This window comes from Schistocerca cancellata, chromosome 7 (assembly GCF_023864275.1).
Source record: "Schistocerca cancellata isolate TAMUIC-IGC-003103 chromosome 7, iqSchCanc2.1, whole genome shotgun sequence".
Taxonomy (NCBI): Eukaryota; Metazoa; Arthropoda; class Insecta; order Orthoptera; family Acrididae; genus Schistocerca; species Schistocerca cancellata.
In genome coordinates, this window is record NC_064632.1 from 393559767 (window position 1) to 393580412 (window position 20646).

At 39.9% G+C, this 20646-nt stretch overlaps 1 protein-coding gene across 1 annotated transcript in view; it reads right to left on the minus strand.

Moving 5' to 3' along the window:
* Positions 1–20646, minus strand: part of LOC126092415 (ATP-binding cassette subfamily G member 4-like) — a 417403-nt gene that overhangs the window by 58612 nt on the left and 338145 nt on the right. The window contains exon 6 of the mRNA XM_049908002.1: positions 4674–4797. Within this exon, the coding sequence (XP_049763959.1) occupies positions 4674–4797 (124 nt within the window). The remainder of the gene's footprint in view (positions 1–4673; positions 4798–20646) is intronic.

A 20646-nucleotide genomic window follows, 5' to 3' on the forward strand; every position in this document is an offset into this window, starting at 1 on the left:
ACAAAGTGTGCCAATAATGACATGTAATATGTAGCATTCAAGGATGTAGTTATCTGCCAGAACAATGTTCAACACAGTGGTAGTGTGGCTCATTGCAATTGCATTATATTCTTTGAGGATGAAGTTAAGGAAAAGTTGGGATCTGAGTTTTGCCAAGATGAAGCAGTCATTAAGCATAATTTAATCATATAGTAGCCATATTACTTATGCTTCAATTGTCCCAACTCCACTTTTAAGGTCTCAGCAACAGGCACTACAGAAGGATTTTGGAGGCAGATGAGTAGACTGTATAACTATTGAGGTGATACCAAATAAAATTGGTGAGGAAACAAATTTATGATACAAACTAAAAGAATGGTGTTATTGGTAGGAGACATCCTTAGAAATCAAGAAATAAATCAGAAGTTTGATGATGGAAGGAAGTGTGGTGGTTGGGGTAGGAGGGAGGGGTAAAAATGTAGAGGTAGAGTAAAGTTTGACTTTAGTAATCAGGTTCAAATGAATGTAGGTTACAGAGGTTATACAGAGAAGAAGAGGCCTGCACAGGATAAACTAGCATGGACAGCTGCAACATATCAGTCTTGGGACTGAAGACCACCAAAATAACATCAACATCAACAAAAAGAGCAGCAACAACTAGACAATGTTTTACTGAGCCATGCCCTATATGCTGGCAAGAACTTCACTGGGTAATAAAATCAATATGCTTCACCAGGAGCTGAATGTGAGCAGCTTCACTTTATGGGAAATACACTTTCAGTTCAGCAATAAGAAAATACCTGTTTACAAAACCATATCAGAACCTTAAAATCTTATTGGTAATGAAAGCAACCCATACATTTTCAAGTACATCTTAGTTACAGAAAGTAGTCTCTTTTGAATGTCAATATTGTGCTTATTCTGAAGACACTGTACTTGAGTAATCAATAAGTTTCAAAATTATATGACAAAAAGATAAGCAGAGTGATGTCTTGACATGGAAGTTGTAGCTTCTGGAAATTTTGAACAAGTAATCAATTGCTCGAGTGTAGTAGGAAAATACACTGAGATTTCCAAATGGCTCTACCAGCAAAAATAATTCCATAATTTTGAAACAGTATGATGACGTGACAATATAAAGGCATCTGCTGCCACCAACACAACCACCACCACCACCACCACCACCACCACCTCCACCACCAACACCACCATGACTACTATTACCAAAAAAAAAATTTTTTTGGTGGTGCAATTGAATCAACTTCAGGAAATGATTAATGGTTGCACATAAAAGAGCAATGCACTGAGTTCGAAATTTCTCATCATATACTCCATTCAGAATCACACTTGTCATTGTTTACTTTTTACAAGACTTCAGAATCTAACTGACATATCAGTAATGGAATATAATGGGACATAACTTCTTACTACTAATTTAAATAAAGGAAAGGAAACTCACTGGGTGATAAGACATTCATTTGACTGACGTCTAAGTAGTGGTTGATAGAGGACACTATGAAATGATTACCCGTATAGAAGAGGATGTAGATGAAGATGAAATGGGAGATAAGATACTGCGTGAAGAGTTTGACAGAGCACTGAAAGACCTGAGTCGAAACAAGGCCCCCAGAGTAGACAACATTCCAGTAGAACTACTGACGGCCTTGGGAGAGCCAGTCCTGACAAAACTCTACCATCTGGTGAGCAAGATGTATGAAACAGGTGAAATACCCTCAAACTTCAAGAAGAATACAATCATTCCAATCCCAAAAAAAGCAGGTGTTGACAGATGTGAAAATTACCAAACAATCAGTTTAATAAGCCACAGCTGCAAAATACTAACACGAATTCTTTACAGACGAATGGAAAAACTAGTAGAAGCCGACCTCGGAGAAGATCAGTTTGGATTCCGTAGAAATATGGGAACACGTGAGGCAATACTGACCTTACGACTTATCTTAGAAGCTAGATTAAGGAAGGGCAAACCTACGTTTCTAGCATTTGTAGACTTAGAGAAAGCTTTTGACAATGTTGACTGGAATACTCTCTTTCAAATTCTAAAGGTGGCAGGGGTAAAATACAGGGAGCGAAAGGCTATTTACAATTTGTACAGAAACCAGATGGCAGTTATAAGAGTCGAGGGGCATGAGAGGGAAGCAGTGGTTGGGAAGGGAGTGAGACAGGGTTGCAACCTCTCCCCAATGTTATTCAATATGTATATTGAGCAAGCAGTAAAGGAAACAAAAGAAAAATTTGGAGTAGGTATTAAAATCCATGGAGAAGAAATAAAAACTTTGAGGTTCGCCGATGACATTGTAATTCTGTCAGAGACAGCAAAGGACTTGGAAGAGCAGTTGAACGGAATGGATGGTGTCTTGAAGGGAGGATATAAGATGAACATCAACAAAAGCAAAACGAGGATAATGGAATGTAGTCAAATTAAGTCGGGTGATGCTGAGGGTATTAGATTAGGAAATGAGACACTTAAAGTAGTAAAGGAGTTTTGCTATTTGGGGAGCAAAATAACTGATGATGGTCGAAGTAGAGAGGACATAAAATGTAGACTGGCAATGGCAAGGAAAGCGTTTCTGAAGAAGAGAAATTTGTTAACATCGAGTATAGATTTAAGTGTCAGGAAGTCATTTCTGAAAGTATTTGTATGGAGTGTAGCCATGTATGGAAGTGAAACATGGACGGTAAATAGTTTGGACAAGAAGAGAATAGAAGCTTTTGAAATGTGGTGCTACAGAAGAATGCTGAAGATTAGATGGGTAGATCACATAACTAATGAGGAAGTATTGAATAGGATTGGGGAGAAGAGAAGTTTGTGGCACAACTTGACCAGAAGAAGGGATCGGTTGGTAGGACATGTTCTGAGGCATCAAGGGATCACCAATTTAGTATTGGAAGGCAGTGTGGAGGGTAAAAATCGTAGGGGGAGACCAAGAGATGAATACACTAAGCAGATTCAGAAGGATGTAGGTTGCAGTAGGTACTGGGAGATGAAGAAGCTTGCACAGGACAGAGTAGCATGGAGAGCTGCATCAAACCAGTCTCAGGACTGAAGACGACAACAACAATAGAGTCACAAGTGACACAGAGTTATCTTTGGGAATATACTGTATATGAAAGCCACTTTTGTAAATTCAGATTTTAATCAAGATGATGGTGTCATCAGCATCTGAGTGTTATCTGAAGGAGATTGTGCAAATATCATGTCTCCTCCTGATAATGTTGTTTCTTGATCAAGAAACTGGCAGCAGGTCCTAGATCCTGGAAAATACAGACCTTTAAATTTCAAATAAACCAACTAATAGAAACTTCTGATCCTAGAACTGTTGAATATTTACTAATCAAAATTTCACTAGACACGATTATTTTAACAAAGGCTAACTGTAGAATCTGGTTCTAGAATATTGCTCAAGTGTGTGGGACTCATACCATACAGGACTAACAGGGGATATTGAACATATACAGAGAAGGGCAGCACAAATAGTCACATAGTTGTTTAATCCATAGGAGAGTGTAGCAGAGATACTGAAGGAACTGATTTGGAAGTTTCTTGAAGATAGATGTAAACTATCATGAGAAAGCCTGTTAACAGTTTCAAGAATTGGCTTTAAATGATGACTTTAGGAATATATTACAGTCCCTAAACATCACGCACATATGCATCATGAAATAAGATTAGAATAATTACTGTGCACACAGGAGGGATTCACACAGTCATTCTTCCCACACTCCATATGTGAATGGCACAGCAAGAAACCTCAATAACTGGTACAGCAGGATGTACCCTCTGCCATGCACCTCACAGTAGTTTGCAGAGTATAGATGTAGATGTAGATGTAAAAATGGCAGTGTTAAAAGTAAAAACAAAAATCATTTATCACTGATTTATGAAGTGACTAAATGGTGCAAAAATAATGGTTTGGTTGTTGGCATAACACTAATGGTGCAACTGGAGCAATGTACCCAACACATTCGAGGTAGAGCTATTGTTGGAATATCTGTTCTAAACTGATGAACAGAAGAAACAGTTTCAGTGGTTCAAGAATCCCAAACACTTGACTACTGACCAATGGAAATAGGTACATAATGTTATCAATTAACTCTGCTTTTGCACTGTTGTCTACTGTAAGATGCATTTAGGTATGGGAGTACCATGGGGAGAGTAGAAAGAGTCTCAATTGTTGTTATCCAACTGTGGATCTGGATAGAGGTTTTGTAATAGTGTGGGCAGTCACATTGCTGTTTTCAGTGTGGGTGTTGGTCACGCTTAGGATGGCCTTTTTTGTAATTCTGTCATTTAATGGCACAAGCACAGATCCCATCAGAGGAATGCTCTTTCCAAGATAATAATGCCCATACTCATTTGGCTGAAAATGGGAATCTTAAGCCTAGGAACATCCTTAGTCCTCTCTTAGATGAGTGGGCTATGACAGCACTGGATTTCTCATCTCTGATGCCCTCCAACAACACACGTTAAATGCTGCAGTGTAAAAGCATAATCATAGTTACTGGCACTGTACATTTGGTCTACAAATCTGGCAGTGTAGATAACATGCCTAAGTGGCCCCCAGTCACAATATTTGTACAAAGGCATTTACCATAGGAGCTGTAAGTAAGCATTCTGCCACTGGTCGATGCTGTAGTGGCTAACTATGCATAAATTGAAGGCGATTTGAACCAACCTGGTCAAATTGCTTCAAGACAGCTGCACCTGGCTGGTGGATAGAACAGATGATTGTGCATCCTTGATGTGCTAACTGCTTCAGTAGTCGTACACACAGGGAGCTGGCTTGGTGATCCAGACCTCTGGAACATAACGTCATCACAAGTTACTATGAGCTATACCATTAGATTTTAAAGCTTATGAGTGGAAATCGTTTATTGATACAGTGCCAACTAAGTCTCATGCTTTATCTAGCATTATTCTTATGCAGTTGAGCCTCAATCTAGCAAGCAGTTTCAATCTTTCAAGAAGTTTTATTGCACTGAACATGCCACTGACAAGTGAAAGATTCAGTCATGTACGAGGGCAGTTCAATAAGTAATGCAACACATTTTTTTTCTCGGCCAATTTTGGTTGAAAAAACCGGAAATTTCTTGTGGAATATTTTCAAACATTCCTGCTTTGTCTCGTATAGTTTCATTGACTTCCGACAGGTGGCAGCGCTGTACGGAGCTGTTAAAATGGCGTCTGTAACGGATGTGCATTGCAAACAACGGGCAGTAATCGAGTTTCTTTTGGCGGAAAACCAGGGCATCTCAGATATTCATAGGCGCTTGCAGAATGTCTACGGTGATCTGGCAGTGGACAAAGGCACGGTGAGTCGTTGGGCAAAGCGTGTGTCATCATCGCCGCAAGGTCAAGCAAGACTGTCTGATCTCCCGCGTGCGGGCCGGCCGTGCACAGCTGTGACTCCTGCAATGGCGGAGCGTGCGAACACACTCGTTCGAGATGATCAACGGATCACCATCAAACAACTCAGTGCTCAACTTGACATCTCTGTTGGTAGTTCTGTCACAATTGTTCACCAGTTGGGATATTCAAAGGTTTGTTCCCGCTGGGTCCCTCGTTGTCTAACCGAACACCATAAAGAGCAAAGGAGAACCATCTGTGCGGAATTGCTTGCTCGTCATGTGGCTGAGGGTGACAATTTCTTGTCAAAGATTGTTACAGGTGATGAAACATGGGTTCATCACTTCGAACCTGAAACAAAACGGCAATCAATGGAGTGGCGCCACATCCACTCCCCTACCAAGAAAAAGTTTAAAACCATACCCTCAGCCGGCAAAGTCATGGTTACAGTCTTCTGGGACGCTGAAGGGGTTATTCTGTTCGACGTCCTTCCCCATGGTCAAACGATCAACTCTGAAGTGTATTGTGCTACTCTTCAGAAATTGAAGAAACGACTTCAGCGTGTTCCTAGGTACAAAAATCTGAACAAAGTCTTCGCACCCAAGAGGAGCTCACAAAACTTCAGTGGACTGTTCTTCCTCATGCACCCTACAGCCCCGATCTCGCACCGTCGGATGTCCATTTGTTTGGCCCAATGAAGGACGCAATCCGTGGGAGGCACTACGCGGATGATGAAGAAGTTATTGATGCAGTACGACGTTGGCTCCGACATCGACCAGTGGAATCGTAGCGTGCAGGCATACAGGCCCTCATTTCAAGGTGGTGTAAGGCCGTAGCATTGAATGGAGATTACGTTGAAAAATAGTGTTGTGTAGCTAAAAGATTGGGGAATAACCTGGTGTATTTCAGTGCTGAATAAAACAACCCCTGTTTCAGAAAAAAATGTGTTGCATTACTTATTGAACTGCCCTCGTAAAATTACCATTTAGGTGAAGCGCCAGGCCAATTAAATATGCCAGTGTTAAGACTTCGCAAGTGAAGAATGATTCCAGTAATGTCAATAGCTACTAATGGGTCTCTGTTGGTATCACTGATTAGAGCAATGATCCAATAGTAAACATGTTAAAACAAATGCCTCAGATGTTGGGCCACACATTGTAGGCTTTTCTTGCACTGTGTGAAAGAACCCTTTGGGGCTGTGGAATGCCTCTGGGTAGATGCATGATATTTAATGCTGAAGTTGTCTGTGCAGACCCAGTCCCATGCATAAGGAAACTAATTATGGATTTTGTGAACACATAAAGATATTTGTAAATTATAGAGTCTCACTCAGTCGATGTCTTCTACAGAATATCCAAAGTATAAGCACATGTCAGTTATGACTCCATGCTGGAGGTGTTAGGCTGTGTTAAATGAATACAGGAGTCTGTGTCTGCTACACAAGCAGAGCTACCATCTACTATGCAAGATGAAGAGCTCTGTCAGTAAGAACTCGTATTACTGGCAGTGTATGAAGAGTGACCTTTACATATTCTTTGCCTCGAGTATTGCTGCTGCCTGCTCAGACATGCTCAGATTAGTTTTAGAATACACCATTATTGTTGTCAGTCAGTTTGACAGAAGAAACTTGTTTTTTTTTGTTTTTTGTTTTTTGTTTTTTAGAAAAACCTTTTCTGATTTCCAGTTGTCTGATGTAATATAACTTACATTATGAGGGAATTACCTGAATGCAATACAAATGATTACAATATCATAAAAATTGGATGATTTATTCAAGAGAAAGGTCTTCAAGAACTGAGCAGTCAGTAACGTGTTGGTCCCCTTTGGTCCTTGCACATGCTGTTATTCATCTTGGAACTGACTGATAGAGTTGACTGTGCTAAATTATGTCCAACTGGTATGTTAGAGATGGTTGGAATAGCCTGCCCATAATGCTCCAAGTGTTTTCAATTTGGAAGAGATCTGGTGACCTTGCTGGCCAAGGTAGGGTTTTGCTAGTACGAAGACAAGGAGTACAAATTGTCTCCATGTGCACATGCGCATTACCTGTCTGAAAAGTAAGCCCAGGATGGTTTGCCTTGAAGGGCAACAAATCAGTGCATACAATATTGTTGACATACCGATGTGCTGTATGGGTGCTGCAGATAACAACCACAGAGGTCCTGCTATAAAAAGAAATTGCACCCCAGACCAACACTCCTGGAGCTCAGCCATATGGTGGGTGGTGGTCATTCTGGTATCCCACCACTGTCTGGGGCATCTCCAGACATGCCTCTGGCCTAGAAACGCATTTATTGTAGTATAATTGTCTTCAGTAATGATCCCCACTTCCAACTCACTTGCAATGACCAGTGAAGATGTGTCTGGAGATGCCTTGGACAATAAGGAGTGATGATGTGGGGTCAGTGGTGGCTCGTAGATGTACATTCTGGATGTTCACAAATTTTTAAATTCAGATATAGAATAGAGTGCATAACTAACAGCATCTTCTGTATAACAGCTAATTGTTTTTGTGGAGTTTTGTTGTTTTGTACATAATTAAGTGCAGTTTATGACAAGAACAAAATAATGTTTAAGCTTTTGCTTCTCTCCATTTCTCATTTTTGTGTAACCGGGAGTTTTCATTTTTTCAGACAAATGTACAACATCCCTAATTCATGTATTAGTTAACGAATTAATTTCTGGGATGAAAAGTAGTCATTGTTACGTTGCACTCACATACCATCTTTCACTAATTATCCACTTCTTTGTTAAATGTTTGCTTGTAGTCATGATATTTAATTTCATCATTTTCTCAGACAATGAATCTGGTCTACAGTCTTTGCGGCTAACTTTTCCTGTAGTAGTAGTAGTAGTAGTAGTAGTAGTAGTAGTAGCTTTTTACACGGTTATACGACATATCAAAGTATTTACAAATTTAGATCAATTTAAAATAAGGTAATTCGTATACACATATATTTGCAGACTTCTAGTTAGAAACAATCATTAGATTTATTCCCGGTATACAATTTTTTTTTTTACAAATAACTTATTAAATAATGTAATGCCACATTGTTCATTCATATCTCACTATCAGTCACTGCACACACTATAAACACATTGTTTCATAACACTTCACTCACTACACACACACACACACACACACACACACACACACACACACACACACACACACTGGTGATCTCTGGGCCATTTTCTGTACCGCAACTTCCCATTTTCTATCCTGAAAAACTGAGTCCAGGGTGTATACATGGATAAGAAAAAAAAAAAAAAAATCCCGGATTTATCCCCGATTTCCAGGTAAAAAATAGACTTTCTCCTGGGTGAAAATACATTTTTTCCGTGTTAAGTGACAGTATACTCTTCCTTGGCACTGTAAAATTCATCAATCCTTTGAATGTTTATGTTTTATATACCGACGAAGAATTTCCCGGCACTTTAGAAAATGAGATTCAGGGGGGAAAACACGTTTTGAAAGACTTTTGATGTGCAGCAACAAGTACGCTGCATATTTTCGTATGACGAAAGTATAAATTTGAATTCCACCAAACACCGAATGTTACTTTCCGAAGCATTGAAATCAAGATTGCAATGCACTTTTGTAAGCCAGTCTTAGCTCATGTCACGTGATCTTGCCAGCCGATGACAGCATAGGACACGTGATGTAGTCAGCCAATAGCAAGATAACTCTTAGATAGTGCGAACACACAAATAAGAAAAGTTAATGGTTTAAATTAATATAATAGCATTCACATATAATATTGGTCCCTAAGATTAATAAACTGGAAGGAAGTTAAGCTTCCACATATAATATTTATCTTTTTTGCGCATGTTACACTTTAAGATACATCACACGAATGTGCCAGTAAAAATTTAAATAATGACGTAAATGTCTGATCTTCTGGGCTCGAAATTCTTCTAAATGGTAATCCTCAAAGAGTTGATTTTGAAATGAGAGTCAAACGCTTTGTGATTTAAGAAATTCATCGTACATTCTGGTACATAGTTCATCTTTCGTAAAAGGAAATCTCCTTTGAATGTAAGGCTTTTCAAACCACCACTCGCACTATTTTCCCGCGACCTGTTATAAACAGGTTTGTTTCCGCAGTTGCAAGAGAGCGCCAGATAACAGGCATCACCCAGGACCACCTACAATACATCAGACCACAACACAGAAACCAAGATGGCGGCCGTCTTAGGCCAAGTATTTCAGCGCTACCCTAATACGAATAATTTACAAACTGTATAAATGGAAAGTAGATTCTAAATTGCATAAGAAATGTATTGTTATGTATTTTTCTATCTTCAAACTTAAATAAAAAGTTGTCTTGCGTTACCGCGCTTGCACATCTACGATGACGCAGGAAACCCATATGTTCATACGTGTAAAACATTAAAACTCAGCAGTAAAGATTAATAAAAGACAAATCTCCTAAGCAAAGTGGCAAAAACAACTTCATTGTTCTGCAAGGCGATTAATGTTTGACTGTCAGAAAGGTGGAAATGAAAACTGAAAATAATAAGATATTTTAGCCTTCCATAATTATGCGAACGTATTTTAATTCATTTGATAGCTCCCAGCCACAAAAATCCATATTGGTATCATTTAACGTGAGAGCAATAAATGAAGAGGAACCAACAAAATCACTCATAGTAAACACAGGTCATGTGGAAACGACGCACCTCCCCACCTGAACTCAGACTGCTTTGTGCATCAGTCCCAAATTTACTACATTTGTGAACTGGGGCAATATTAAGTAGTGGCGCCCAGCCACACTTCTGTAGCTAGAAGCGGGAGAAGGTACTACTCATAAGCGATGCGCATGCGCAAGAGCCCACCCGCAACTGCTCCAACGAATCTAATTTAAACAGTTGTCACATAACGCTCATCGGAGGAAATTTGTTATTATGAAACATAGCATAGGCTTCCTAAAGCCTTTGACACACTTTGCTGTTGGCAGACACTTGTATGAACACTGGATTGTTGTTGTATATGGCGCATTTCCTTTGCAACGTACGTGTTATTTTCGTTTTTTTTCTCCCGTTCATAGTTAGTTGCCGCAGTATTATTCTGCAGTAGCGGGATACAGTAATATCCTTTTCTTACCAGTCAAAATCACAAAAATTTAACTGGAAACAAAAACAATGAAAAATTCCTGGAATTCTAAACAATTCCCGGGTTTTTCCCGGATCTCCCGGTTGTACCGGGTCGTATACACCCTGTGAGTCAGCATCCCTCCATAATGAGTGAGATGTTTAGCTCAGAAAGAGGACAAGGTGTTGATATTGTGCTATGCATAACTTGGGGGTAAGTATTATTAGAAAGGGAAAAAAAGGAAAAAAAACATAAAGTGAAGGTGTTATGTGTAATGTTGGATATTTTATAATCATAATTATAGTTATTTATTTGTATAACATTTTTTATCAAACCTCTACTCTGTTTTAGCTAAGTAATCCTTCAATGTATAAAATGTGTTGCATAAAAGGTATTTTTTAGGCTGCCTTTTTAAAAAAGTGTATTTTGGCAATTTCTTTAATCTCTTTTAGTAATTTATTGTATAGTTTTATTCCTACATAGAAAATGCTGTTTTGAGTTTTATGTTTATTTTTCTTGGTAGATGTAAGTTTAGTATTTCTCTTGTTGCATGGTCTTGGACAGAGCTGTTTGTGCAGTAATTACCAATGTTATTTTTGATGTGTACAACTGACTGGTAAATGTATTCCCATGGAGCAGTTAAAATCCCCAGTGTTCTGAGCAGATCTTTACAATGAGCTCATCTAGTATTTTTGGTTGTTATTATGGCTCTTTTCTGGAGTTTGAAAATTGTGTTCATATTTTGGGCATTTGTTTCCCAAAAAATAATTCCATAGCTAAGAATTGAGTTTACATATGAATAATATGTAACTAACTACACTGCATGTTACACACTGATGATAGGATTCTAAGGGCATAACATGCTGATGTCAGTCTGTTTGCAAGTACCTTTGTGTGTTCACACCAGTTCAACTGAGAATCAATATTCATTCCTAGAAATTTTGCATTTGCTACACAGTCTATAGAGGTGCCATCTACATTTAAGTTAACACTGTCTTATTTACTCTTCAAACTGAAATTCGTGGCATTAGTTTTCTTTATGTTCAATGTCACTTTATTACTTATTGGTGAATTATAAACTTCCTTGAGAGTTTCATTTGCTTTCTCGGCAAGGAGTTCTCTTGTTTGCTCAGTGACTATAATGTTGCTGTCATCAGCGAAGAGGATTTTTTCACCATGAGTGACACTACTGGGAAAGTCATTGACGTATATCAGGAACAGTATTGGTCCTAATATGCTACATTGCGGAACCCCTATATTAATGTATTTTGGTTCTGATAAGTGTTTTACTAAATGTCTGGATCTATTTGAGGTATGTGTTATCTCTACTCTTTGCACCCTATCTGGTAGGTATGATCAACACCAGTCATTAGCTACCCCTCTTATTCCTAATGCTTCTAATTTATTTAACAGAATCTTGTGGTCGACTGTATCAAACGCCTTAGAAAGATCCAAAAATATGCCTGTGACACACTCATCTTTATCAAGAGCATCAAGTACAAGTTTTGTGAATTCTACTATGACTGACTCCGTATTTTTGCTACTTCAGAAACCAAATTGTGATTCGCTTAAATGATTGTATTTATTCAGGTAATTCATTAATCTGTCTTTCATAATTTCTTCTATTAGTTTTGAGAATGCTGACAGCAGGGAAATGGGCCAATAATTTCCTATGTCTTCTGCATGGCCTTTCTTGAGCAAAGGTAAAACTCTTGCCTGTTTTAACTGCTCTGGAAATGTCCATGATGTGAAGGATTCATTTATTATATTTGTTAAGGGGCCTCGTATAATCCCTATGCACTGTTTCAGTACACACATTGGTACCTCATCTAAGCCTAGGGACAACTGACTTTTTATTTTTTAGTTTTTGAATTGTTTTACTGACTTCATTCTCTGTGGTTGGAAGTAACATCATTGTATTTAGTGCAATATTATTTACAGGTGTTATATTTGTTTGGGGGAATTTTTGCTGTAATTTCTTTGCAATACTTGAAAAATGCTCGTTTACATAGTTTGCTAAGTGCTGTGGATCATTTATTACTTTATCCCTCTCCCTTAGCAGTATATTATTCTGCATTTGTTTGCCTCCCCCCGTTTCCTTCTTTATAACATCCCAGACTGCTTTGCTTTTATTCTCTGCTTTATATATTAATTTGTCATTAAATGACTTTTTTGCACCAATCAGCACCTTCCTATAGATCTTTTTGTATCTATGATAGAAATTTAAGATTTCCTGGAATTTTCTTTTCTGTTAGTGCTTAATACAGGTTCAAAAGAGTTCATGTTGACACTCCACACGAAAGTCAATTCCTGCACAGTAGACAACTCCAAACATAAACCGCCATTTGCAGAAGAGATTAAATTCAAGTAGTACTATCAACAAACAAGATCATTTGACTAGAATACAAACGAGGCGCTGAGAGCTATAAGGTCCAAAAGCACACTGTCTGCAACCCTCCCTACTTAAGTGAATACCAGAGAAACCAATGAGGCAGCTTTTCGTGAATGTTCAGATACATGTACACTGTGGTCCTACAGTACACATAAACCACAACCTTGAATAAATGCTATGGTTCTCAGTGCCTCGAATGGATTAGTCTATGATAAAATCCAAAACTTAATGTACCATATCTCATTCAGAAACCCATGAAATAGGTTTTTCTCTCAGTATAACTATAACATACACTGATGTCCGATCTAATTTTAGTATATAGTGTGTGAATTCGCATATCTATGGAGCGTGCTGCCACCTAGCGGGATTCACAATGAACGTAAGTAAAAGTCTGCTATCCTGTTCTACCACCTGGTAGCATTGACATAAAGTAGTAGTTGAGTGGTAAGGACTAGCAGTCCAGATTGTTTATTAAATCTGTATGTATTTGGGCCGTAAGGCAATTACATCATGCCAGTTGCACATGCGCAGTAGCTCCTTAAAATGTGCACAAGTGAAGATGTGCTCACGACCCTGATACCAAGTTTCACCGAGTCTAGTGGAGCAATATGTAGCACAGCACATAAAATTTAGTTCCGTGTATTTCAGATTATCGCATCTACATTACATTTGACAACATTCAACCAATAAATTCACAAGGTGTCAAAAGTTAAGGTGTTCACGTACTGTTGTGCTCTTACACCGCAGCCGCTACTGTGTGGGGTGCCATTTCATTTCGTAACAGGATGAATTTGGTTGTCATTCATGGCACCCTAATAACACACTGGTATGTCGACAATATTATACGCGCATACACAGTTGACATTCCATGCGGTGTCTGATGGGAGCGGGTCGTTCCCAGCAGCCACCGTGCCGAGTGTCAACTTTGTTTGCGGGTACAGTATTCTATGTCCATTTTGTTGCCCTTCACGGCAAGGCAGCCTGAGCTTACATTTCTGCAAGATGATGCCCGCCTGCACAAGGCGAGAGATTCTGCTGGTTGTCTTCGTGCTTGCCAAACCCAACTTGGCGAGCGAGATAGCCAGATCTCTCACCAATTGAGAACGTTTCGAACATTATGGTCAGGCTTTCGGACTATCTCGGAATTTTGACGATCTAATGTGCCAACTGGACAGAATATGGCACGATATCTCTCAGTAGAACATCCAGCAACTCTATCAACCAAGTGCTATACCTGCTTGCATAAGGGTCAGAGGTGGACCAAAGCATTATTGACTTGGCCAATTTGTGAAGTTCTTTCTCTTGAATAAATCATCCGCTTTTTTTCTGAAACTGTAACCATTTGTTCGTCCTTACATGTACATCACATCTACCGATTTCCATCCTATTAGAAAAATGCCTTTGTGGTGCGTCGTCGGTTCATTTCTTTTTTCTGTGTGTGTGTCAGAGTGTATTATTTTTGTTATTTCACTTAAATGGAAAATATAAATGTTTAGACAACAATGTGTTTTGGCTCTAAATGTAGTGCCTTGTTGTTCGTTTCGGATTTATGGTTTCATCTGTGAATCATTAATGTCGATTCAGCACCTGAACGAGTCCGAATTAGGCCTAATTAAATATTTCGCCTGAAAACGGTCTACTGTAGCCGCTTGGTATTGTTTCTGGTACTAATCCATCAAGATGGGTAGAAAATTTGTCCATAAATCAACACAACAAACATGGGATCCTGTTGCAATGGTTCAAAATGGTTCAAATGGCTCTGAGCACTATGGGGCTTAACACCTGAGGTCATCAGTCCCCTAGAACTTAGAACTACTTAAACCTAACTAACCTAAAGACATCATACACATCCATGCCCGAGGCAGGATTCGAACCTGCGACCATAGCGGTCGCGCGGTTCCAGACTGCCACATCAGCCGGCTGTTGCAATGGTGCTGGACATGTTACCAATTATGTAGGGAAAACTGGTCACTGTGTAAACCTTCAGAAAAATACCTATTACTATATATTATTTTCTTTTTCATTTAAAATATTTGATGTCACACCTTATAATACGTAGATTCAAAATGAATAAGCGACAAGCTTCTATCAATGGACATGATTTGGTGAAAATTCAATTTCCCTTGTAATGGCTAATTTCCCTTAGAGTTTCCAAATCACCTCGTCTTCCTCTCGCGTTATTCTAGACCCACTTAAATTATGCAATATCGTGATATACTGTAACGTCTGCATGCAGTAAGAATCTTTGAAAACAGCCGGGCCACTGCCAAGACTCCTCGCATTCAGCGGTTTCCCCCCACTGCCACATAAACATTGCACTATAAGAATGAAATGCGCTGTGACAGCAGTTGTTAAATTTCAAACATTTCATGGATAATTTTGTGAGGCATTTCACAGTAAATTTTATCAAGTTTTCATCACTGTATTTCGTTTAAAGATCCATTGAAACTGGAAAACCAATAGGCCTATGTACCTCATTATTTTTAAAGAAAACGTACGTTTCCAAGAAATTGGCAAATGAAACATTTATCAGTATTAAACATCCTTCATGCCACTCAGTTGTTTGCATAAAAAATAAATTGGGTAATTTGCAAGAAGTCTTGGGTATCGAAGTCGAGCCCTCACTATGAGTAATGTATATTGAACGCCTGACTGTCAAGGCACACTGAATTAATGTTCTCCAACTAAATCATGGATCTATTTTTATTAAATAATACACTCACACTGCAAAATATTAATAAACATTAATCCACCAACCTTCTCCCGTGATTTAATCAAAAGAGACTGATCCTTCTATCTTCTCCCACGGTTTAATTGTAAAACTTGACTATTGCTCAAAATGGGGACGCGACTTCATTACCCAACGCTTCTTGGAAGTTGCCATAAGTTGAAAGATTTTTGTTTTTTTTTTTTATTTTTTTATTTAACAGTTAACCAATGAACTGTCAAGCTCTCGACATTATATACGTTATTGTAGGAACAGTGTAATGAAACAACAGTGGCTGCAGTCGGTCAGTCTTATGCACTAATTGTGTTAACTGATAAACGCAGTAATTTTTTACGAGCCCAATAAGAAGAGGCAAATCAGTATTAATGAAGTATCATAATGAGCATGTTTCCAGACATTGTGGATAACTACTTACAGCATATTAAACAGCAGTAAAGCCATATTATTGTGCATTATTTCAGCCAACGTTGTTGCAGCTATTTATATACACATACAGACAACAGAAGAACTGTTTCTAAGGAGAGTTTTCTACACTGCAGAAGCCATGGTCATTTAAATACGGCTTCGGTCTGACTTTGAAATTCGACAGCGTTCCTATTGATTTAATTTTTTGGGTAAGCCGTTGTAAATTTTCTTACAGAGGCTAGTTTTTACTTACTGCAGGCCGATTCACGAACAATGGCGTTTGGCACAGACGGGGATTTGATTGTTGTCGTTTCCAGTGACAGTTGCAGTAGTGTGGAGCTTCCAGAAACCGTGTGTGTTCTGCAGATTATGTCTCTTGATTGCTCTTATTGGCCACGACACACACAGTGGAGTACCCTGAACACTACTGAATGCCCATTGGCTGTTGGGGACTGCATGACGTAGGTGCGCAGAACAAATCTAAACTCGACCGCATGGAGGTAAAAAAAGAAGGGAGATGGCACTTCAGACATCGCTGTAACACACTGTACAGTGTGTAAACTTTAGATGGCAGACCTCTCCCTAGTCCTGAATCGGTAGAAGTCGGTAAACGTCGGGAGGCTTCGGTAGGCACGCAGTTTAGACTGCTGCCAACATTACGTAGCTATGTTGTACAAGGTAGCTATTGTCGTCTGCTTCGTTATTGTTTTGCGCTGTACTGTTCTGCGTCTTTTTATTGTGCAGTTCTGCTAAACATTATCAAAATGAGTGAAGAGGCAGTTGCTGGCCCATCTCGGGAGTTGCCAACAACCCCTACCGGTAGGCCTACAGTTAGAAGAAGCCTTTCGTCTGCTTTCGTGTAAGCATGACGCGCAAATTATAGTGCCAGCACTGCAACTGGTAGGTGTGCCTTGTCCCCCCCCCCCCAAAAGGGTCCACTCCCCTCCCCTCGCCAGCCAATGCTTGCTTCCTCCTCTCCCCGCACACCCCCACAACTCTGCCGTCTTACAGTTAACACACTGTACTTCGTTTTGAAGCCAGAGTGCGCTGGCCCGCCGCCGTCTAACATAGCCCAAAATAATAACAGACGACTGCTTACAGTTGCTTCTTGTTCATTATTTCAGTCATGTACACGTAAGGGAAAGGCCATCCGCACGTGAGCTATGGGCAATGACTGTGCTGCCGGACGCTGATCTAAATCTCAGTAGCGCGTTGCGTCACGTTATGAATCGGAAGTTCTTATTTCCCCTGTTTTGATTTAATATCAGCCAGTGCTGGATTCCAGGCGGCACTTAGTTGAAAACCTGCGTCCCTGTTGATATGATTGTCCGCCGTACGGATATACATGGCCTCCTTAACAACACAGTCCCAGAAAGATGACGCTGGGAATAAAATTTCCGTCTGTTCGTAAAGCATACGATGTCCCCTGTCCAGGTAATGCTCCGCTACCGCTGATTTATCAGGTTTCCCCAGGCGTGTATGACGATGGTGTTCGACGCAACGTTCTTGCACGGTTCGGCATGTCTATCCAATATAAGATTTTCCACTTTGGCATGGTATTTTATACACGCCACGTTTCCTAAGGCCAAGTCGTCCTTGACCGAGCACAGTAAGTTTCTCAGTTTTGCTGGTGGCCGAAAAACACACTTGATGTGTTTTTTGAGGATCGTTTGTTCTCGAAGATATGCCGCTGTAACGAAACTATTGTTACTTGGGGAAGACAGTGAAATTTTGCTGGGGTGAAAATTTTCAACATCGAAAAGAGATTATTTGATTTAAACAAAAAACTTCAAAAATTTGTTGTTATTCTTGTGTTCCATAGACATCAAGAAACGTGATATCATGGGGGTGTTTCTTACTGATCACACTAGCTTCCAGCACTCAAAGAATTACTTTGAGACAAGTGCAGATGTTTAATGCTAGAACAGTTTCCCAAACATTACACTTTAGTAATTAGTTCTTCAGTGAAACTTATATAGTTCAGTTGATTTCTTGTACGTATCTTAGCTCGGTTTGACTCAGAGTAATCTGCGCCCTGCTGCTGCTGCTGAAGTAGTCGTTTCCTCGGTCCATTTCATCTGCTAACTGAATCAAGTTACGTGGATTCCATAAAATAATCCAGGTACCAAGTCGTTTTATAGTGGTTTATTTATGACAAGCTGCACCATTTCTTATTAGTGGGAGCCCACTCCACATAACGGGCTACGTAGTCACAATACAGTATTACAATAATTACATTATCGCACTGACGTGCGACACAGTGGTTGCGTCTCAAAGCTGTCTCCAACTGTCCATTCTTGAGCCTTGTGCTCCTCCTATTTATACGTTTTTTAACAATCAAGTCAACAAAACTACAGTGCAATTTTATTAAATTAACAATTAAAAGCTTAACATTTTTATGAGTAACTATCCACAAAACCTTGCTTATTTTATGCTGAAACTGGCGTATAGAGTAAAAAAGACTTTTACATAGGATATACATCATATTACGTAAAATACTGAAAGATAACAATACTAACCTAAATTTTCTTAATTATGGCTTCATTTGTAAATGCAAAATATTGCGAACATGTACTGGACAAGCATGACCAACTAGTAAACAAATGCAATAATAAATTTTATGAGATTTAATGTATTACGCGAAATCATTTATTACACACCATTGGAATTACGGAACTTTCGAAATAGGAATGTACTTATCAGATACCATTGGACTTACGGAACTTTCAGAACGGGAATGTAAAACAAAAGGGTTGTTTTGTTTCGCCGCCAGAATAGGGCAAGAACGCTGTTTCAGTGGGTGCCTCTGCATCTTCACTTACATCCCTGCTTCGAGTGTGCTTAGATCGGAATGCGTGGCGTATCTGCCTATCGGAATAGCCATTCTGTTGGAATACCATTGTCAGGCGTTGTAGCTCAGCAGGTAGATTGTCGGCATCAGAGGCTACATGTGCTCTATGCACAAAAGAGCATAGGACACTGCCGCGTTGCGCAGGATGATGACAACTTGTGGGCTGCAAATATAGCTCCGTATGAGCTGATTTGCGATAGACACTGAGTGCCATTGTACCATCAGCTTTTCTTCTGACTATGGCGTCCAAGAATGGTAAGATGCCATCCTTTCCCACTTCCATTGTGAACTGTATATTGGGATGGAGCGAGGTCATATGCCAGAGAAACACAGGTAATGTCTGTATTCCGTTTAACAAGAATGCGTTGTTACAGCTATGGATTGCCCACTACACACTGAGATGACAAAGGTCATGGGACATCTTCTAACATCGTGTCGAACTCCTTTCGCCCGGTGTAGTGCTGCAACGCGACGTGGCAGGGACTCAGCAAATCGCTGGAAGTCCCCTGCAGAAATATTTGGCCATGCTGCACCTACACCCGTCCATAAGTGCGAGAGTATTGGCGGTTCAGGTTTTCATACACGAGCTGACCTCTCGATTATGTCCCATAAATCTTCGATGAGGTTCATGTCGAGTGATCTGAGTGGCCAAATCATTCTCTCGAATTGTCCGGAATGTTCTGACGAGGCGCATTGTTATCCATAAAAATTCCATTGTTGTTTGGGAACGTGAAGTCCATGAATGGTTGCAAATGGTATCCAGGTAGTCAAACATAATCAGTTTCTGTCAATGATCGGTTCAGGTGGACGAAAGGACCCAGTCCATGGCATGTAAACACAGCCCATACCAATATGGAGCCACCACCAGCTCGCACTGTGCCTTGTTGACAACTTGGGTCCGTGGCTTCGTGGGGTCTTTGTCACACTCGAACACTGCCAACAGAAATCAGGACTTGTCTGACGAGATCACGGTTTTCAAGTCGTCTAGGATCCAACCGATATCGTCACGAGTGCACGAGGGGCGCTACAGTCGATGTCGCACTGTTAGGAAACTATCTTCTTTCGTCTGCTGCGATAGCCCGTTAACGCCAGATTTCGTCGCACTGTCCTAAAGTTGGTCGTACGTCCCACATTGATTTCTATGGTTATTTTACAGTGTTGCTTGTCTATTAGCACTGAAAACTACGCAAACGCCGCTGCTCTCGGTCGTTACGTGAAGGACGTCGGTCACTGCGTTGTCGGTGGTGAGAGGTACTGCCTGAAGTATGATATCCTCAGCATACTCTTAACACTGTGGGTCACGGAATATTGAATTCCCTGACGATTTCCGAAGTGGGATGTTCCATGCATCTAGCTCCAACTACCAAAGACTGTTAATTCCCGTCGTGCGGACATAATTAAGTCGGACACCTTTGACATGAATCACCTGAGGACAAATGATACCTCTGTCAAAGCACTGCCATTTTATACCTTGTGTATGCAATACTACCACCATCTGTATATGTGCATATCGCTATCCCACGACTTTTTCTCACCTAAAGTGTGTTGCGATGTTCAGTGGATACCGTAAACAATAAGATACCGATTTTTGGTTTACTTTCATACAATTTGCAAATTATTTATTATACTCGTAAGTTTTATTTATTGTGTGCAATATTTTTCATCAGTACAGTTTTGCTACAGTTGCTAAAGCTGTGTAGGAAAATACTGAAGGAAGATAATTTTATGGAAGGGGCGCGGCACTGGCAGCTCTGCAGGGTCACCACAGTGAGATGAGAAATGTGCAGAACTCTTCGTTTCATTGTGTCTTTTTTTACTTTTTCATTTTTAT